The 22,636-nt window shown below is 43.2% G+C and overlaps 3 protein-coding genes across 4 annotated transcripts in view; 2 read left to right on the top strand and 1 right to left on the bottom strand.

Moving 5' to 3' along the window:
* LOC138652289 (netrin-1-like) overlaps positions 1 to 22,636 on the top strand; it is a 297,725-nt gene that overhangs the window by 164,788 nt on the left and 110,301 nt on the right. For both annotated transcript variants that reach the window (XM_069743073.1, XM_069743072.1), the window contains one exon: positions 17,903 to 18,927. In XM_069743073.1, coding sequence (XP_069599174.1) covers positions 17,934 to 18,927 — 994 coding nt within the window. In that variant the 5' untranslated portion in view covers positions 17,903 to 17,933. The remainder of the gene's footprint in view (positions 1 to 17,902; positions 18,928 to 22,636) is intronic.
* On the top strand, positions 4,328 to 6,427 carry LOC138650843 (uncharacterized). The gene is made up of 2 exons (XM_069740687.1): positions 4,328 to 5,012; positions 5,333 to 6,427. Exons 1-2 carry the CDS (start codon positions 4,657 to 4,659, stop codon positions 6,213 to 6,215), a joined length of 1,239 nt encoding a protein of 412 aa, XP_069596788.1. The 5' UTR covers positions 4,328 to 4,656; the 3' UTR covers positions 6,216 to 6,427.
* On the bottom strand, positions 6,521 to 8,625 carry LOC138650842 (uncharacterized). The gene is made up of 6 exons (XM_069740686.1): positions 8,523 to 8,625; positions 8,366 to 8,440; positions 8,122 to 8,238; positions 7,830 to 8,031; positions 7,577 to 7,736; positions 6,521 to 7,470 (listed from the first exon to the last, which is right to left on the bottom strand). The coding sequence occupies exons 1-6, from the start codon at positions 8,565 to 8,567 to the stop codon at positions 6,642 to 6,644; spliced, it is 1,428 nt and encodes a 475-aa protein (XP_069596787.1). The 5' UTR covers positions 8,568 to 8,625; the 3' UTR covers positions 6,521 to 6,641.

Genomic DNA, 22,636 nt, shown 5'->3' with positions numbered 1-22,636 from the left:
GCTTAGTTACCCGATGTTTACCCTGGTTACAAGCGTTAAACTAAAAAAAAAACAAACAGCACATACTTACATTCTGGTGTCCGTCAGGTCCCTTGCCGTCTGCTTCCCGCACTGTGACTGCCGGCCGTAAAGTGAAAGCAGAGCACAGCGGCTGTGCTTTCACTTTCACTTTACGGCCGGCAGTCACTGAGTGCGGGAAGCAGACTGCAAGGGACGTGACGGACACCAGATGTAAGTATGTGCTGTTTGTTTTTTTTTTAGTTTAACGCTTGTAACCAGGGTAAACATCGGGTAACTAAGCGCGGTCCTGCGCTTAGTTACCCGATGTTTACACTGGTTACCCGGGTACCTCGGCATCGTTGGTCGCTGGAGAGCTGTCTGTGTGACAGCTCCCCAGCGACCACACTACGATTTACCTACGATCACGGCCAGGTCATATCGCTGGTCATGATCGTAGGTAAATCGTATAGTGTGACGGTACCCTAAGAGTCTCACCAGACCCACAATGCGCACGGTGTTCTCCAAGCGATGACGATATTTGGCGCTGGCTCTATCTCCAATCTCTCCTGAACACAAGCACAACCAAAGGGAAGGGATATATGAGGAGCTTTCATCAGAGACATGCATACAAATCTCATTTCATGGTCTATACTAGCGCACAGCCGTGTGGCTATGAGATCCTTTTATACATCCCAGTCTGTATACATCCCAGGACCTTGCTAGCAGACCAATCCGGGCTCACTTGAGGACCTGAGCAGCTGACCACCGATCACCAATGATAGGTTGCCACCTCACGAGCATGCTCACTAGAACAAAACACGGACTTAGTCTCAGAAATAACTGCTCGCTGCTATTTACTGTTGATTGCTATAGCTGAACCTGGAGAGGCAGCAGCAATCAATCGCACAGCACGGGTCTGAGCAATACGCTGAGACTGATGTCTCTGCTGAGCAGGATCTGCTGTGCCTGAGACTGCATGGGAAACCGCAGGAAAAGACATGGCTTGGGATTCTTCCTGTGCAAAGGGAGAAGCCTAACGGTATAAGTGATTAGGTGACTTTATTCTTTGGGTCGGTTCGATTACAGTGATAACAGATTTATGTTAGGTTTTTATTATTGGCTGCTATCACACACTAAAAGATGATTTTTATTGCAAAAACTGCTATTTTATAGATTTTTTTTTTTGCACCACTTTATACGAAGCTTAATGGCGGGCTTATTTTTTGCGGGACTAGATATCATTTTCGCCTGTACCATTTTTATTTATGTTTGCCTTTTTGGTCTTATTTTATTGCACTTTTTGTTGGGCGGTATGATGATAAAGCATAGTTTTTTTTCCAGTTTTCATTTATTTTTTTTTACTGTGTTCACTGAAGGGGTTAACTGGTTGGACAGTTTTATAGGTCAGGTTGTTCTGGATGCGGCGATACCAAATATGTGCATTTTTTATTTTTTAACAGAAATCAATGTACTGTATTTATTGGAATATTTTTATTTTCTTATTCTTCATTTGGGTATTTGTTAAAATAATTTTTACACTTTGTTATAACTTTTTTTAAACTTTTTTACATTGTCCCTGTATAGCGACAGATCGCTGAAGTAACATAGTAACATAGTAACTTAGTTATTAAGGTTGAAGGGAGACTTTAAGTCCATCTAGTTCACATACCTCCCAACTTTTGAAGATGGGAAAGAGGGACAAAGTTTGCGACGCGCGTGGCGCGCCGCGGCAAATTTTGGGCCGCGCCTTTGACCACACACATTCATACTAGTCACACCCATATCCACATCCCAACCACACCCATTTAGTATTGCTGATCACACTGTTTCATAAAGAATAATTATAAACAAAAAAATATGGCCACACAGTGCTCCATACTGTATAATGGCCACACACTGTTCCATACTGTATAATGGCCACACATGATGCTCCATACTGCATAATGACTGCACATGATGCTCCATACTGTATAATGGCCACACATAATGCTCCATAATGTATAATGACTGCACATGATGCTCCATACGGTATAATGACCGCACATGATGCTCCATACTGTATAATGGCCACACATGATGCTCCATACGGTATAGTGACTGCACATGATGCTCCATACTGTATAATGACCGCACATGATGTTCCATACTGTATAATGGCCACACATGATGCTTCATACTGTATAATGGACGCACATGATGCTCCATACTGTACAATGACCACACATGATGCTCCATACTGTATTTGGCCGCACATGATACTGCGTACCGTATAATGGCCACACATAGCTACTCCTACACACGCGGCTGCGCTCCGTACACTTTGCACACACGGCTCCGATCCGTACACCTCGTACACATTCAGCTCCGCTCCATACACCACATACACATTCACCTCCGCTCCATACACCTCATACACATTCAGCTCCACTCCATACAACTCGTACACATTCAGCTCCGCTCCATACAATTCATACACACACGGCTCCGCTCCATACACCTCATACACACACGGCTCCGCTCCGTACAACTCATGCACACACAGCTCCGCTCTGTACACCTCATACACATTCAGCTCCATTCCATACACCTCATACACACACAGCTCCGCTCCATACACCTCGTACACACACGGTTCCACTCCGTTCACCTCATGCACACACGGCTCCACTCCGTACACCTCGTACACATTCAGCTCCGCTCCATACACCTCATACACATTCAGCTCCGTTCCATACACCTCATACACATTCAGCTCTGCTCCATACAATTCATACACACACGGCTCCGCTCCATACACCTCATACACACACGGCTCCACTCCGTACACCTCATGCACACACGGCTCCGCTCCGTACACCTCATGCACACACGGCTCCGCTCCGTACACCTCGTACACATTCAGCTCCGCTCCATACACCTCATACACATTCAGCTCCATTCCATACACCTCATACACACACAGCTCCACTCCATACACCTCGTACACATGCGGCTCCAATCGTACTCCTCGTACACACTCAGCTCCGCTCCATACACCTCGTACACATTCAGCTCCGCTCCATACACCTCATACACATTCACCTCCGCTCCATACAACTCGTACACATTCAGCTCCACTCCATACAATTCATACACACACGGCTCTGCTCCATACACCTCATACACACACGGCTCCGATCCATACACCTCGTACACACACGGCTCTGCTCCATACATCTCATACACACACGGCCTTGTACACACATGTCCCTGCTACATTCACACTGTAAACACCTCCTGACCCCACACATGAGGCAGCTACTTACCTCATCCAGCAGCACCATGGCAAGTTGGCAACCAGCACAGCCGAGTCCTGCAATCCACAGAGGTCCCGATCATGTGACCCCTGACTCCTCCCCCTGTGACCTCATCACAGGCCCTGTGCGCATGGAGCAGCCAATATGTGGTGTGCTGTGCTCAGCCTGCTTTGCGGTTGCAGGAATGAGGCTGACCACCTGATATTGCAGCACACCTCCCAACCACTGCGGGACAACTAATGTCCCACCCAGGATCGCGGGGCTGACTGTCAAAATCGGGACAGTCCCGCTGGATCCGGGATGGTTGAGAGGTATGTAGTTCAAACCATAGCCTAACCTAACATGCCGTAATGATGATACTCTGCCCTATCGATGTGATACTCTGCAATGCTCCTGCACTGCAGGGCATTAGAGCAGCTTCTGACAGGAAGGAAGGAGGCATGTCAGCTCCTGCTCTTAGCAGGCGCTCACATGCCACCTTCCCTGCAGGACTCTGAAGGACCTTGTGGCCATCTTGTGGCCGGGGGACACCATGGAGATCATGGACACAAAGTGATCACATCACATTGTTCCAATGGAAGCAGACAGGGAGCTCACTCCCTGTGCAATGCTATTCTATGTCACTGTCATCATTGAGTTAAACGTCCATGGGTGTTTTTGCAGGATGTCAGCACTAACATAGAGCTGACACTCACAACCGATCATGGCATCGCTCCGAGCGAGCTCGTGTGATTGTGGCACCGTACATAAACTTCTCTTTGTGAGAACGCAGAGCAGTGCATATATGGCGCATGTTGGGAAGGGGTTAAATAAAGTAGCCAGAATAATGTTAGCAATGCCAGAAAACCCATATATACTGTATATACTGTATTTGGAACATGGGCTGATAAAACAGGATGAAATTGGTCTACTATTAATTTTATTTATAATTCATGTGTTTTGTTTAATCATGTTAATCACATTAATGTAATCAATAAGCAGAAATAAAACAATCTTTCCTAGAAAAAATAGTGCATCGAAGAGTTAGGCTACTTTCACACTAGCGTTAACTGCAATCCGTCCCAAAAACGTCTTTTTCCCGAAAAAACGGATGCGTCAAAAAACTGCAAAACGTATGCAACGAATACAGCATTTCGACGGATCCGTCGCAAAACCGTCGCAAATCCGATAAACGGTTCCGTTGAAATGCTGGATGCGTTGCATACGTTGCATACGTTTTTTCCATCCGTTGCATACGTTTTTACGACGGATCCGTTTTTAAAATGGGAGGCACCAAAATTTGATTGGCTACTGGAAACTAGGGAAATCTATATACTGACTGTATTTACAGCACATCTTTGAGGGTTTTAGTTTAGTGGCAATGATGGATGGTGTAATTGGGAGGATTTCGAGTTTGGTTACTGAAGTTATATTTGAGACGAATCGCCTGGATATCATAGTGCGGGAGAAGGAGGCGGCAGCAGAAAGACGGATGATGCAACGGAGAAGGCGACGATTCTGGATACATCCAATCAATGAGCTGCGGATGACCAGGGGTGTCCAGTCCACTCTCTATCTGGAGTTGCGGTGCAACCCCCAAAAATTCTTTAGTTATGTACGGATGAGGATGGAACATTTCGATTATTTGGTTGGAAAAATAGAGGATGTCATCCAAAGGCAGGACACAAGGATGAGGCTTGCCATCACACCGGCGGAGCGGCTCATGGTGACACTGCGGTAAGCATTTTTTCTTTATGTCATTGCTCATATTGAATGTGAGTACATGCTGCAGAGAATACTGCGCTGACACATTGCGCCGCATTTACTGTAGCATGTCATTTGTTGGTTTATGTGAGGCCATTTCACTTGTTTTTTTTTCTTGTGTCATTGGTCATATTGAATGTTATTACATGCTGCAGAGAATACTGCGCTGACACATTGCGCCGCATTTACTGTAGCATGTAATTTGTTGGTTTATTTGAGGCCATTCCAATTGTTTTTCTTGGTTGATGGTCTGTGCAATTTTTTTTTACATTTTTTTTTATTTTTCCCTGCAGCTTCCTAGCTACGGGTGAGTCTTTGACTTCACTCCATTTCCAATTCCGGCTGGGGATTTCCACTATTGGCGGAATTGTGAAGGACACATGTCGTGCGATTTGGGACACTTTACAGCTGGAGTATATCCCACAACCAACAATGGAAATCTGGATGAGAAGTTCCGAACAATTTGAGCGAATGTGTAATTTTCCAAATTGTGTTGGTGCTGTGGACGGCAAACACATTAGGATTGCAAAACCGGCAGGAACAGGATCAGAGTACTATAACTATAAAAAATACTTCTCAATTGTACTCATGGCTATTGCTGACGCCAACTGCCGATTCCTTGCTGTGGATATAGGAGCGTATGGCCGGTCCAACGACTCCCAAGTGTTTAAAAACTCTCCGATGGGTCGCTGCCTGTATGGAGATACATACAATTTCCCGCCAGCAAGACCGCTCCCAGGAACCAGTGAACCAGCCTTGCCCTATGTGTGTGTAGGTGATGAAGCCTTTCAACTGTCGCCGCACCTACTGAAACCATACAGCAGCCGTGAATTACACCGTACCAAGCGGGTATTTAATTACCGTCTTACCAGAGCAAGAAGAGTGGTAGAGTGCTCTTTCGGTATTTTGACAGCAAAGTGGAGAGTTCTGCTGACGGCAATAAAACTGGATACAAAAACTGTAGACGATGTTGTCAAGGCATGTGTGGTGCTCCATAATTTTGTTATTTCAAAGGAGCCCGTTACCTTGGATGACGAACAATTGGAGACATCCTTGTGGGATTACCGAAGTGCCTCTGTTCGCTCCACCGGTTCTGTTACTAGGATGAGGGAACAGTTTGCTGAATATTTTTTGTCACCTGTTGGGCGGATTCCATGGCAAGACATAATTGTGTGACTTTTTTTTAATTTTTTTTCTTTTTTTTTTCCAAAATTTTTTGGTAGCAACTGCCACAAAAAAAAAACAAAAAAAAACAGTGTGTGTGGTTTGCTTGCTAATATAATATAAAACCATTTTGTTAAACCTTGAAAACGTCTGGTGTTTCTTTTCACTTAACCTTTCATATTTACCTTAATTAATGAACACACACACACAGTAGATTGTAAACCAGAATTATGTTTATTTCAAAAAATATATTTTTTGTGGGTAATTTTCCCACACAATTTTTTTTTTGGTAATTTAAAGAACCTTTCTTTTTTTGGCAAAAAAAAACTATGTACAAGTACATTCCAGGTTCACAGGTCCTGGTATTGTTGGGTGGAGTAACTATGGGAGGAGGGGCTGGAAGGTTGGACCACGTCGGTAGGTGGGATTGGGGAAACCCTACCTGTTGCGTCTGTAGTGGAAGGGGGGGGGGGAAACAGGAGGCTGACCAGAGGGGTGTTGTGTTGGGGTAGGTGGAAAACTTACTGGGGAAGGAAAGCTGGGCAAAGATGAAGAAAACACGGGTGAATACATTTGGGTTGTGGGCCGGGTTGGGTATTGGTAGTGATGTTGATATTGAGAGTGATGTGGATATTGGGACTGGCGGTGATATTGTGGGGCATGGTGTTGAAATTGGGACTGGGATGTGTGGGGAGGTGTGGGGGTAGATTGGGGTTCGTTAATTACCTTCAGCAGAGCGTTATGGCAGCTATTCATTACCCGCATCTGCTGATCAAAAGAAAGCTTTTCCATGCTCCTGAGCATGGACTGAAAAAAAAGATTGGCTGGAGCTTGACTTACATCTAAATGCAGTCTATCCAAGCGACTGCTGATTTCATGGTGGTTTTCACTCATGCGTGATTGCATCATGCTGAAACCAGCAGTCACTTGTTCTCCCAAAATTTTAAATGAATTTTGGAAGCCTGCATTTAGATGCAAGAACTCAGGAGCATAGCTCCTTTCCTGACCCCTCTGACGCTGCCGCCATGAACCTACCGGTGGTGTAGAGGTGGCAGGGTCAGAGGGGTGGGGTAAAGGGAACGCTATCTGTTGACCATCAGATGCGAGTAAGGAAGGCTGCACTCCACTGGTAGAGGCGGATGAAGTGGAGGGGACAGAGGGGTGAGAGGTGTGGGGCCTACCGACGTGGTCCCCGGTGGCGGACTCAGGAGGGATCGCTTCAGAGGGTGCAGAGGTAGATGCAGGCGCACGGTGGCTGGAGTAGGTGCTGTGAAAGAAAAAAAAAATAAGTTAATATATTGATATGAAAAAGGCCGGACTGAAACAAAAGTTTTGTGATTAGACAGGTTCTTACTGTGATGTTGAATACTTACACTCTACTCAGCATGGTTTCCCTCAGGAAGGAGAGGTTCGGGCCATATCTGTACCTCCTCTTCTTCCTTGCTGCTGAGCCACTCGGGGCCTGCATCTCCTCGTTAAACTCCCTCTTAAAGCGATCCCTCAATGACCGCCACCGCTTCCTAACCTTGGTACCTGTGAAGACAGGAATGAAGAAAAAAAAAAAAATATTCGTAAATGCAAGACATTACATTCAGCTCAAAACATCACTGAAAAGTGAATACTTACATAGTTTGCTCTGCTGCTGTGGAAGAAGGTCCTCCCACCTCGCAAAGATGTTCCGGCATACTTCCAACCAGAGCCGACGGGTGACACTGGTATCAGCATGCCTGCGGTCAGCCATGTTCCACAGTGGCTCCCGTTCACGAACCTCCTCGATGAGGGCTTCAATATCGATATCTGAATCGTATTCGGGAGCACACTGTGAAGCCTGTTAGAACAAAAAAAAAAGAAAGAATTAAAAATTAGTAGACTGAAAGCAAAAAATTAACAATTGAAGCCCCACAAAAAACCGACTCACTGATGGCCGACCGCGGCGTCGAGTCCGCCGACTCTGGGAGCGCCTGGGAGAACCTTCATGCTGTGCTGGACGTTCAGCAGCACCAGCAGCAGCAGCAGCAGCAGCAGCAGCAGGAGACTGAAATAAAGGATAAAAAAATTAGCTTTAATGTATGTATATGTTTTCTGTGTTACGTTATATATGAAATTCTGTTTTGTGTACGGTGCAGTGTGATGTGTGAAGCAAGTGTTTCACCACTACTTACACTTGGTTCCTCCTCCACTTCGATGTCTCCACCCGTCTCGGTCCCTTCCGACAGCTCCTCATCGGATTCTGATTCCTGTTTAAACATAATAAATGCATGTAGTGACTCAAAATGATGTAAATTTTTAAAAAAAAACAAAAAAATTTTTTTTACTTACCGATACCTGCTGTTGCTGTGGAGGAGGGCTGCCGGAAGAGGACATTGTGTGGCTGTGGTCCAGGTGGCTGTGGTCCTGGTAGGTCTGTAAGTTAAAAGACACTTGCAATCTGCTCTACACATTGAAGTAGCAGATTTGGAGTCTTCAAAACTTACTTTTCAGGTTTTCTGGATGTGGGCCAGGTGGCTGTGGTCCAGGTGGCTGTGGTCCAGGTGGCTGTGGTCCAGGTGGCTGTGGTCCAGGTGGCTGTGGTCCAGGTGGCTGTGGTCCTGGTAGGTCTGTAAGTTAAAAGACACTTGCAATCTGCTCTACACATTGAAGTAGCAGATTTGGGGTCTTCAAAACTTACTTTTCAGATTTTCTGGATGTGGGCCAGGTGGCTGTGGTCAAGGTGGCTGTGGTCAAGGTGGCTGTGGTCCAGGTGGCTGTGGTCCAGGTGGCTGTGGTCAAGGTGGCTGTGGTCAAGGTGGCTGTGGTCCAGGTGGCTGTGGTCCAGGTGGCTGTGGTCCTGGTAGGTCTGTAAGTTAAAAGACACTTGCAATCTGCTCTACACATTGAAGTAGCAGATTTGGGGTCTTCAAAACTTACTTTTCAGATTTTCTGGATGTGGGCCAGGTGGCTGTGGTCAAGGTGGCTGTGGTCAAGGTGGCTGTGGTCCAGGTGGCTGTGGTCCAGGTGGCTGTGGTCAAGGTGGCTGTGGTCCAGGTGGCTGTGGTCCAGGTGGCTGTGGTCAAGGTGGCTGTGGTCAAGGTGGCTGTGGTCCAGGTGGCTGTGGTCCAGGTGGCTGTGGTCCAGGTGGCTGTGGTCCTGGTAGGTCTGTAAGTTAAAAGACACTTGCAATCTGCTCTACACATTGAAGTAGTAGATTTGGGGTCTTCAAAACTTACTTTTCAGATTTTCTGGATGTGGGCCAGGTGGCTGTGGTCAAGGTGGCTGTGGTCAAGGTGGCTGTGGTCCAGGTGGCTGTGGTCCAGGTGGCTGTGGTCAAGGTGGCTGTGGTCCAGGTGGCTGTGGTCCAGGTGGCTGTGGTCAAGGTGGCTGTGGTCAAGGTGGCTGTGGTCAAGGTGGCTGTGGTCCAGGTGGCTGTGGTCCAGGTGGCTGTGGTCCTGGTAGGTCTGTAAGTTAAAAGACACTTGCAATCTGCTCTACACATTGAAGTAGCAGATTTGGGGTCTTCAAAACTTACTTTTCAGATTTTCTGGATGTGGGCCAGGTGGCTGTGGTCCAGGTGGCTTATGCCGGTCAGTGTGGTCCCTACTCTATCTGCAATATAATAAGTATAATGGATTGAAAGTTAGACCAAAGCAGAAATAGGTAATGTTTACCACTAAACACCATGTTAAAATGAGAAAAATATGTGAACACCCAAACCCAAAAACTGGTGCACGTTATACCATTCTTTTCCATGTCCCAAAAACAAAAAAAGGTAAACTGTGAGACACCTTTAAAAATATTTTTATGTTTTAAAAAAAAAACAATTACCTCCCCGAAATAAAATTTCAAAGGATAACCTTTATTAAAAAATGACCACTCAAACAACTCTGTATTGCATGTGTAACCATTGGTACATACACCTGATTTAAATTTACCTTTAAGAAATTATACTACGGACAATTTTTTAAGAAACATTTTATTAATATATAATTTTTTTCTTTTTTTTTTTTTTTAAATCACAATGGAGCAGAAATGCTCTTTATTTTAAAATACAAGTACATCGAATGGGAATGGTTAAGTAAATTTAAAAAAAAAAAATATAACCTCAAGCTGCAGACCATTAGACTTTGCAATAATACATCCATTTTAATAAACAAAAAAAAAAAAAAGGTGCACAAAACACTATACTAAAGGTACTGTCACACTAGACGATATCGCTAGCGATCTGTGACGTTGCAGCGTCCTCACTAGCGATATCGTCCAGTGTGACACGCAGCAGCGATCAGGCCCCTGCTGTGATATCGCTGGTCGGGGAATAAAGTCCAGAACTTTATTTGGTCGCTGGACTCCCCGCAGACATCGCTGAATCGGCGTGTGTGACACCGATTCAGCGATGTCTTTGCTGGTAACCAGGGTAAACATCGGGTAACTAAGCGCAGGGCGGCGCTTAGTAACCCGATGTTTACCCTGGTTACCAGCGTAAAAAAACAAACAGTACATACTTACATTCAGCTGTCTGTCCCCTGCCGTCTGGTTCCTGCACTGACTGCTGGCCGGAAAGTGAAAGTGAAAGCACAGCACAGCGGTGAGTCACACAGCGATGACTCACCGCTGTGGCTGTGCTCTGCTTTCACTTTACGGCCAGCATTCAGTGCAGTAACCAGACGGCAGGGGACAGACAGCTGAATGTAAGTATGTACTGTTTGTTTTTTTACGCTGGTAACCAGGGTAAACATCGGGTTACTAAGCGCGGCCCTGCGCTTAGTTACCCGATGTTTACCCTGGTTTACCGGGGACCTCTGGATCGTTGGTCGCTGGAGAGCGGTCTTTGTGACAGCTCTCCAGCGACCAAACAGCGACGCTGCAGCGATCCGGATCGTTGTCGGTATCGCTGCAGCGTCGCTAAGTGTGACGGTACCTTAAAGGTACCGTCACAATGAACGATATCGCTAGCAAACCGTGACGTTGCAGCGTCCTGGTTAGCGATATCGTTCAGTTTGACACACAGCGGCGATCAGAATCCTGCTGTGATGTCATTGGTCGCTGCAGAAAGTCCAGAACTTTATTTCGTTGCTGGACTTTATGTAGACATCGCTGAATCGCCGTGTGTGACGCCAATTAAGCGATTTGTTCACTGGTAACTAGGGTAAACATCAGGTTACTAAGCGCGGCTCTGCACTTATTAACCCGATGTTTACCCTGGTTAACAGTGTAAAAGTAAGAAAAAACACAAACACTTCATACTTATGTTCCGCTGTCTGTCCCTCGGCGTTCTGCTTCTCTGCCCTGTATAAGCACAGCGGCCGGAAAGCAGAGTGGTGACGTCACCGCTCTGCTCTGCTTTACGGCTGGCTGGCGCTCACAATGCAGAGAAGCACAGCATGGGGACAGACAGCGGATATTTTTTTTTTTACCTTTTTTTTTTTTTACTTTTACACTGGTAACCATGGTAAACATCGGGTTACTAAGCGCGGCTATGCACTTAGTAACCCCATGTTTACCCTGGTTACTGGCATCGTTGGTTGCTGGAGAGCTGTCTGTGTAACAGCTCTCCAGCGACCAAACAGCGACGCTGCAGTGATCCGGATTATTGTCGGTATTGCTGCAGCGTCACTCAGTGTGACGGTACCTTAATTAGTAAATACATCAAAAATCAATATTAACCAATATGGCATTGACAAATGCACATGCAACCAACAAGACGCACACAAACATACCTGCAAGCCGAGTCATAACGCAAGCATAACACATGAACAGTCGCAATATTGACGAAGGCATAATAAGGTGCAGGCACGTGAACACATACATACAAAAGCACACAGCAGTACAAAAATAAACACACACACCCACACACACACACACACACGGCCATCAGTCCTCCGGCTGGAGCTTGATATCTTCACAGTGGCAGGCCTCACGGTGGATCTGGACTGTAGCATGGCAATGGCTGTTGCAGGATGACGGCAGGCCTCAGGTTGGATTCAGGTTTTATAAGCTCTTGCTATAGTCAGTACGTCATACACAAATGCGCACACACACACACACACACACACAAATGGCAATATACTCACACTGTTGTAGTGTGTCTGGTCCTTGCTGCCAGGCTGGGCTCTTGGTGTCCGGCTGGGCTCTTGGTGTCCGGCAGGGCTCTTGGGGTCCAGGCTGGGCTCTTGGTGTCCGGCAGGGCTCTTGGGGTCCAGGCTGGGCTCTTGGTGTCCGGCAGGGCTCTTGGTGTCCGGCTGGGCTCTTGGTGTCCGGCAGGGCTCTTGGGGTCCAGGCTGGGCTCTTGGGGTCCGGCTGGGCTCTTGGTGTCCGGCAGGGCTCTTGGGGTCCAGGCTGGGCTCTTGGGGTCCGGCTGGGCTCTTGGTGTCCAGGCTGTGCTCTTGGTGTCCGGCAGGGCTCTTGGTGTCCGGCAGGGCTCTTGGGGTCCAGGCTGGGCTCTTGGGGTCCGGCTGGGCTCTTGGTGTCCAGGCTGGGCTCTTGGTGTCCGGCTGGCTGGAGGCTTCTTCTTCTCTCTGAGTCTTGCTGGCATATGTGGGGGTTGAAGGCCCAGACCAGGTTTATATAGATTTGGGGATGTCTGGCCATTTAGATAAAAACACCTGTTTCTGAGCATGCTCAGTAGAAAAAAACGTATTGCAGCGCTGCATTGCGTCGTACGACGTGTCTCGACGCATCCGTCGCTCATAGACTTTCATTCTAGCAAAAGACGCATGCCGACGAATGCGCCGAGACACGTTTTATTGGCGGAGACAAAAAACGTTACAATCTTCTTTTTTCCAGACGACGTGTCGCCTCTTTTCGACGCATCCGTCGAAAGACGTATACCGACGAATGCAAATCCGTCGCAATACGTCGCCAATACAAGTCTATGGGGAAAAAACGTATGCAGCAAAATATTTTGCTGCATACGTTTTTTCTGCAAAACGACGCATTTTAACGTATTGCAGTTAACGCTAGTGTGAAAGTAGCCTTAGACAGCCTCATACACTCCCATCATGGCCCTTGAAAGAAAAAGTTAAAAGGATAGTTATTATTGCCCTTACGCCTTTACAACTGGGCTAATTCTGTCCGTGCCTGCTCCATGAAGAGAGGCTTTATGTCTGTCATCACATGGTCATTATACCCCTATCTATGTGCTGCACAAAGAAAGTACATTGCCAAATTCCTAACAAATTAATTGCAGAGCTGGGGACAGAGGAAAGAGCTGTCACTGAAATGCTCCTGTATTGTTTGTTGGTAAACTTTCCCAGGATGTGGCAGGATAATCCAAATTACATGATTAAATGTCTAGCTGTTGCTTCAAGATGTTCTTTCAGCACTTTAGACTCAAAGGCAATACACTTGTGTCTAAAAGTTTTTACTTGCCTAAGTCTTTATGCGAAACAGCTTTTAAAGGGACACTGCTGTTAAATGAATACATCTAAAATGTAATTGTTATAAAATTAATATATACAAATATAAAAATATATATACACAATATACGTATACACAGTATATTAATATATTTATCATTGCCGATAACAGAATACTGCATGATAGTTCTAGTAAAAAAGTAAAAACACATTTTTATATAGCATACTGTCTTAAACCCTCATTTGTGGCTTTCAAAGCTTGAAGGGGTAATAAGTGCTCAAAAATGCTGAAGATATGCACAAGTCATTTTAACATTGAAGTGTATATTTTTTGCATCTTAAGTGCTTTTTCAGAAGGATTTCAAAGTGGATATGCATGAAAAAGACGTCATGTGCTCATACCCTTAGAGTTAATTTAACGGAACTGCTTTTATTTTAGGGTGCAGTGAACATTGCTTTTTTTTTTATTTCAAGGAGTTCAAAACTTATAGGGTCAGATTTACTAACTACAATACACCATGATTTTCTCCTAAAAGTATGCCAGGAATGAGGGGTACATTCTATGTTACTAAAAACAAGGAAAAGGAAAACAGGTCATAAACTAGGCATACCCACGATAGAAAAAAATAACAACTAATCAGAAAAATAGATATTACAGTTATAAGTCTTTAATAATTACATACAGCACACATATAGTGATCTATATATATAATTGTCTAAGGGTTTTTCCGTCTGTCTGTCTGTCTGTCTGTCCTGGAAATCCCGCGTCTCTGATTGGTCTAGGCCCCCAGGCCTCGACCAATCAGCAACGGGCACAGCGATGATGATGTCATAAAGGACGTAGAAATCCCATGGGCACAGTATCGACGTAGATGTCATAATGGTTGCCATGGCGACGATGATGTCATAAAGGTTGCCTCGACCAATCAGCGACGGGCACAGTCTGCCGCAAATTCTGGAATCATCATTGTCCATATACTACGGGGACATGCATATTCTAGAATACCCGATGCGTTAGAATCGGGCCACAATCTAGTCTTTAATAATCACATAAAGTATACATATAGTAATTTCTGGTTCCCCAGCTCCTGATAGTATTTCTACATTCAGGACTTTCTGAAGGTATATGCAAAAACCTGTGGCTAATGGGCAGTGGCTAGCAGAGTATGACTTAAAACATGTTAAAGTTTTATATAGCAGAACTTTTATAACCTTTTTGTACCTTTAAAAAATCTAATACAATGAAACTCAACTTATGTCAATCCCATGATAAGAGATGCATCTCTGTTCTTTCTTCCTGCAGACAGTTCTGGGCAGGCAAGTCAATGATGTGTTATTATCGTGCTGTCTAATATTTGGCAGGCTACAGACCTTAAGCAGTTTGTGGCTTGTCAGATTATGTGGTGGAGAAGGGAGCAGACAGCTCCTTGCTCTGCAACTGTTTTCAACTTTATCTGCAATACCAGAATGTAGATAGTTTTGAAATCAAGGTCTTTTGGGGCACCTTTTTGGGCAGGCTCCCTCCACTCCAAGTATGAATTGTGTTGTGACCTCCGTGACCGCAATTGTTGCACCACTGTTTATGCGTCTCTCAGACGCGGCAGGATAGCCAAGCTGAGAGATTGCCTTTAAAATTGGTTCCAGGTCTGCTACGTTGGATGGAGTGCATGACAGAAACTGAGCAGAAGTTATATCTTTCTAGCATCAGAATGAAGCAAAAACAATCTATTGTACAAAGAATTTAATAGCTAATTTATACTCATGAAAAGTGTTTAGAATGTGGATCTATCTATATATCAGTATTTATATTAAATTAATAATGGATATAATGTGGGAACGTATTTTAAATAGGGGAGCAGCAGCTTTGTGGAATTTGGTGTTCTAGTAATTATTTGTATTATTATTTATTTATTTATATAGCACCAATAATTCCATGGTGCTGTACATGAGAAAGGGGGTTACAGGGTTATAGATATCGTTTACAGTAAACAGGTTTACAGTGACAGACTGGTACAGAGGGGAGAGGACCCTGTCCTTGCGGACTTACATTCTATTCTATAGTACTGTATTTTCTGGCTACCTTTTAACCCCTGAAAATCTTCTCAAAAGTCGGGTGTCGTCTTATACGCCAGGTGTCGTCTTATAGGGCAGGTGCGGAGTAATTTGCTGTCGCCGCATATTGTGGGGGGAGCGGTCCCAATGACAAGGAGAGGGGGCGCCTCACCGGGAAGGTGTAAGTGAAGCAGTGGCAGAGGAGATAATAGGATACAAGGGCGAGCCAGATGAGTGAAAGAGGAGTGTTTTTCTAGGCACAGCATCGCTCTCTCTCTTTTTTGCATACCCCTGGCATCCCAGACGCTGACAGTTTGTTTCACTTACACCTTCCTGGTGAGGCGCTCCTTCACCTCGTCATCGGGACCACTCCCCCCCACTATATACGTCGACCACAGATTGCTTCGCACCCACCCTATAAGACGACATCCGGCATATAAGACAACCCCCGACTTTTGAGAAGATTTTATATTTTAACTGGAAAAGTTGGGGGTCGTCTTATACGCCCAGTCATCTTATACGGCGGAAAATACGGTAATTGCGGCCATTTTAGGTGTTAGAATACTTTTCAGCTAACCAGTGAAGCAAATCTGATACAAGTAAATTATTTTTGTTGTAAAATATTCATATTTATTCAGCAAATTGGTAATTATATTTTTAGGGATTATATATTGACAACAAATAGTGTAAGAAAATATTCTAATTTACGGTATACATTTTGGCAAAAAAGTGTGAGCTATGATAACTACAGTTCCTGGTACTAAGCCCAATACAGCACATTTTCTGTAATTATCTGTATTATTATCATGTTATAATTAAAGTATTCCTTTCAAGTGCTGTCACATTGAATTAGGTTGACAGGAGGTCTGCCCTTCATGAGCGAAAGCATCTTGCAGATCTGTTACAAGACAGGATCTCCTCCTGACATGGGTGTCACATAACATTATTGTGTTTGCAGAGTTTGGAACACTACTCCATAAGAATTCTCACACTTACAGTCCTTTAATTTTGGGCCAGTAAATTTCACACCAAAATGTGAAGATACATGTTATTTGTGCTTGCGAGGGATGTGAGAAAAAAACAAAACAAAATGGTGCAAAGAAAATTAGCTGCACAGACAATGGCACATAATTAGGAGTAAAGTGGAAAAGACAGACAAACAATGTTCCTGGTATTTTCACAACGCCTTTAGAAAATAGGTAATTACATGGCATACATACTAATGAAATTGGAAATGTATACATTTATCATAATGAAAAGAGTGAAAATGAGTTGTTACATCTAAAAAGGTTTGTAAAATGAAGACACATAACCAAATCGAAATCAGATGATTATATCAATGTTTGCAAAATTCTTTTGACAGATTTTGGGACTTTGATGTAACTCCAGATTTACATCTAATAGTCTGAGTTTAATCTTCAGCTTTATCTTAAAGTTATTAAAAATGTAATTCTTTTGTAGAACCAAATACATTGTAAAGAGTGTGCATCACATTGTTATACCAGATATTTAAAACCGTGATACAATTTTAAAGAATACGTATAATATCAAGGCTTTAAAAGTATATGTAGAATAAAAGTTTTTTATGAAGAAAAAGGCCTTGATGATATTGCTAAAGAATGTAAAAATGTTCAAAAAGATGCTAAAAGCAACACATTTTGGCTATCTTTAAGCTATTCTTTCTTTTTCTCTATCCACTGCTTGTTGGAACCTTTTCAAGAACTTGTTCACAGCAAAGGTTTCTGGTGTTTGTGGCTTTATGCAGTGCTATTCTTTCAATAGAATGAACAATCCTTAATAGAGCCTATTATAACAATTGATTTTTTGACTCTAGATTAGGATAGATCTGTCACACAATAAAGACTTCCGTTATTAATGGAAGTTGTGGTGCTGATATGGCAGAGCCCAATATGTCATCAGCTTTTTAATTAGTTGAAATTAGTGGCAGATCAAAAACAATAGTACTGTGCATATACATCAGTAGCAGGCAGTTTAGAGATGATTAGAACAGAAATTATCACGCCTCAGTAATTGCCCCCTTATGGCAGTTAAAAATAGTTTCTCTTGTGGTTTCCCTGTGAAGATTCTTTTTAATGTTCATTTCAAGGGTGTATCCTTCCCTTGTGATCTTAAGTCAGATTTTATAAATTGAAGGAAATGTTCAACAAGCTTATCTTTGAGTACGAAGTGGCTACCTTGTCATAGTTGCCCATGGTTTTAAGGATTTTCAATAAGATAGTTAAGATTATATATTGTATATAATTTCAAAATGCTAGTGTATACTTTTCAATATTTATACTGTATTTTTTTTTCTCTAAGGTAATGTTTCCAAGATCTTGATTGCTCTGTCATGCCTCGAATTTTGTGGGGTTTAATTCCTTTTTATATCATCTCCTTGCTGTGCCCATTGCCGAAGGGTCAGGAGAATAATTCAAATAAAGCTACAACACACCGTGGGTCTCAGGATGGCCCATGCTATGATGCCAAACAAAGGCCAAAGTACTGTATCCCGGACTTTATCAATGTTGCTCTTGGAAAAGAGGTAATTACATCCAACACTTGTGGACGAACACCACAAAAACTCTGCTTTTTTTTGGATGCTACTAATGTGACGTCACGACGATGTCAATTATGTGATCAGAAGAAGACTGAAACTTCCTATCCACCATCATACATGACAGACACAGATGCCCAAACATGTTGGAGATCAGAAAGCGGTATCAAGTATCCACAGAATGTTTCATTGACTTTACGTCTTGGACGGAGATTTGAGCTAGTTTATGTTAGCTTACGTTTTTGTTCTCCTCGTCCTGACTCTATGGCAATCTATAAATCTATGGACCATGGAAAGACTTGGATCCCATTTCAATTTTACTCTAGTCATTGCCGTCGTGTTTACGACCAGGCAACCATCAGCTCTATTACAAAACCCATGCAGCATGAAGCCACCTGTACTGATTTTCAAACAGGAGTTAAACCCCTAACTAAAGGACTTGTAGCTTTTATGCCATTAGCAGGTCGTCCTTCTGCCCGTAGATTTGAATACAGTCCTGTCCTACAAGATTGGGTGACAGCTACAGATATACGTGTGGTATTCAATCGATTTCATCATGGAAAGAAATTTGGAATTCGAAAAAAGACTGCTTTCTATGGTGTTTCTGAATTCCAGGTTGGAGGAAGATGTAAATGTAATGGTCATGCATCACGGTGCACAGCAAGTAAAGAAGGATTGATATGTGACTGCCAACATAATACCATTGGCCCAGAATGTGATGCCTGCAAGCCCTTTTTTTATGACAGGCCTTGGCAAAGAGCAACGCCAAGCAATGCACATGAGTGTGTTGGTAAGTTTATAAGTTATTGGAACTGTTATTGTCAAACTCACTAACAGTATTTGAAAAAATTGCATAATGATCTGTTCTTATATTTTGTCTTGCTTTATTCTGTTTGTGAGACTTACACTTTGTAGATTCAGCTAAATGAATATGTGCCTGGTTGAAATATAAAATCTTTTAATTTCAGTTAAAGAACTTTGCAAGATAATGAGGACCTTTGACATGGGTTGGATTGAACACTTTAGTATTTTGGACAAAATATCAAATAATGTCTCATATATTTTTTTCATCTCCAGCAGGATGCGGCCAGGCCCTGTTGTGTTAGTAGAATGAATTGGGTATCTGTTCATGTATGGTTGTTTTATAGAGTGCTTGGCAGCTGAACTAGAAATACGGGTGAGAAAAATAGGATATAAAAATGGTGTACTAAAAGCATCTGTATAACTGGCACCCATACAAGTCCTGTCCATGTGCGCTTAGAATATTGGGCAAAAAAGATAAATGAATATATTCAGTGAAACTGAGTTCTACTCAAATTTGACAAAAATGGGCATTGACCAAAATGCAGATTTTTTTGTGCAGATGCAGATTATGCAAAATGGTGGCAGATGGTTCTAAAAGACCATCAAGAGGTTTAAAAATGAAAAAACTGTGCTCAACTTACTGCTCACCTCTACAGAGTCTGCACTGGTCACTAGCCCCTGTAGGCCATTGTCGAAAATTCTTATCTCGACAGGCGAGCGCTGAATCATCTTCTCAGACTAAGCTGGGATTTCTGTCTCTAATGAGGCACTAGTTAGTCCTGTGCATGTGTATGTACAGCAGGGCTGGTACCACCACCCAACACACCTGAGCTAGTTCTGGTGGCGGACAAAAGGGGACTCACTCACTGTTGGGGCCTTGGCTAGTCCCCTAGCAGCTGTGTAGGGCCATCTTTTTTTGGTGCTGTTTTACGGCTGTTACTTTAATTGACAAGGCCATACACAGTGAACTGTGCGGCTGGGTCTACTTGCAGTGACGCAGCCGGGCTGACACACAAGCACAATTAAAGGCGCATTGCTGGCCCGGCCACGTCACTACTAGCAGACACAGCCACATACTGCAACGTGCATGCTGCGATCATGTCAAAGTGATGGTCGTCAATCAGTGTGTTCTGCACAGCCACATGGCAGAAGATCTGGATGGGAGACAAGCAGACAAGCTGGGGAAGATTAGCGAGGCTGTTGCCAGTTTCCCTAAGTTATAAATTTTTCTAATGCCTTTGTGTGCATGTATAATGTGGATATCTTTGTATGTCAATGTGAATAGCTGTGTATGTATTTGTTTGTTTATATATTTTTTTAAGACTATATCTTCAAATATGTATATGCACTTATGCCTGTTGAGGAACTGACTCTAGGGACCCGCCCTATAGCTATTGTAAATACCTGTTAGCCGCTATCCCCATTAGAGTGGAGCATAGACTGTAAAACACAGGAGGCAACTGTACATCTACTGTGCGCACGCCATCGCTGGGATGTACAATTAAGGTAGTTTACATTAAAGTTGCTCTTTGGTGAAAAACAATTATCACTGATTCACGTTAGGTAGGTGACAACTTATTGATCTGTAGAACCAAACCATTGGAAACCACAGTGATCAAAAAAAAGGGGAAATTTTATACCTGACAGTGCAATTTTTTCCCCATTTTAACCCCTTCACTCCGAAGCCTGTTTTCACCTTCCTGCCCAGGCCCATTTTTACAATTCTGACCACTGTCATTTATTAGGTCATAACTCTGGAACACTTATATGGATCTCACTAATTCTGAGAATGTTTTCATACGACATATTGTACTTGTTAATAGTGGGAAAAATTTCTTTGATATGACTTTGTGAAAAAAAGGAAATTTGGCGAAAATTTTGCAATTTTCAAACTTTTGATTTTTATGCCCTTAAGTCAGAAAGTCATATCGCACAAAATAGTTAAGAAATATTTCCCACGTGTCTACATCAGCACAATTTTTGAAACATATTTTTTTGGGTAGGAAGTTATTAGGGTTAAAAGTTGACCAGCAGTTTCTAATTTTTACAACAAAATTTTCAAAACCATTTTTTAGGTACCACATCACATTTGAAGTGATTCTGAGGGGTCTATGTGATAGAAAATACCCAAAAATGACAACATTATTAAAACTGCACTCCTCAAGGTGCTCAAAACCACATTCAAGAAGTTTATTATCCCTTCAGGTGATTTATGGAATGTCACAAAAATGTTCCCCTAAGGTTATTATTTTACTTTTGCAATGGTAACAGGAGAAAATGGACCATAAAATTTGTTGTGATATTTCTCCTGAGCATGCCGATACCCCATATGTTTTGGAAATCTACTGTTTGGGCACACTGCAGGGCTCGAAAGGGAAGGAATGCCATTTCACTTTTTGAAAATAAAATTTACTGGAATAATTAGCGGATGCCATGTCACGTATGGAGAGCAAAAAAAACACAGGCAGAGATGCTTACCAGTCCAGGGCCTCCAAACAATTGCACTAACCAAGGTGCAGCGGACGCAAATTAAGATGGCAGATACACAGGTTCAATAATACCGATAAGGCAGCCAGCCTACAATCAGGAATTGGCCACTTGGTACACCTGTGCAAATAAATATTCTGTATGTGGTGTGTTCAAACAGAAATGCAGAGCATGTGGTTCAAAGCCTATTAATGACGCTATATAGCAGGCTAACCATAATGCATCCTGTGTGAACAGAGGCCACAGTTTACTGCACCATCTAGGGCCCAGCTGCACTCTGAAAAAATATATAAAGTGCACAAAAACATAACAATGTATGCCAGGTATTGGTTGATATTATGGCCACAATACTTAAGCTGGCAACCCACGTCAAGGGTCCTTACATATTGCCAGTCCTAAACATCACAGAAGTTTATAATGTAAAGCCGTGAAAATAAAAAAAAAATCACATTTTGTTCAGATAAATCTTTTTTTAGCTCCAAGTTTTGCATTTCCATGAGGGTAACTGGAGAAATTGTTCCATACAATTTGTTGAGCAATTTATCCTGAGTGTGCCGATACCCAATATGTTGAGGAAAACAACTGTTTGGGCACACGGCAGGGCTTAGTAGGGAAGTAGCACCATTTGACTTTTTGAATGTAGAATTTAATGGAATAATTAGCGAATGCCATGTCGCATTTGGTGAGCCCCTGATGTGCCTAAACAGTGGAAACGTCTGACAAGTGACACCATTTTGGAAACTAAGCCCCTTTTGGAACTTATCTAGATGTGTATTGAACAAATTGAATCCCCAGGGGCTTCACAGAGGTTTATAATGTTAAGCCATAAAAATAAAAAAATCTCATTTTTCTCGCAAAACTCTGTTTTAGCTCAAAATGTTGCATTTTTACAAGGGTCTCCAAAAATTGTTTTGCAATTTCTCCTGAGTTCAAGGATACCCCATATGTGGTTGAAAACTACTTTTGAGTCACAGTGCAAAGCTCAGGAGGGAAGTAGCGCCATTTTACAGTGCAGATTTTGCTGCACTGGTTTGAGGGTGCCATGTCAGCAGACATATGTGACCCATTTTACAAACTAAACCTCTCAATGAAATCATCTAGGAGTGCAGTGATTATATTGACACCATAGGTGTGTCACAGAATTTTATACCATTGGGCAGTGAAGAAAAAATAATTTACATTTTTTTGCCACCAAAATTGTGTTAGCC

The sequence above is a fragment of the Ranitomeya imitator genome, chromosome 10 (assembly GCF_032444005.1).
Source record: "Ranitomeya imitator isolate aRanImi1 chromosome 10, aRanImi1.pri, whole genome shotgun sequence".
NCBI lineage: Eukaryota > Metazoa > Chordata > Amphibia > Anura > Dendrobatidae > Ranitomeya > Ranitomeya imitator.
This window is presented reverse-complemented; position numbering and strand designations above follow the sequence as displayed.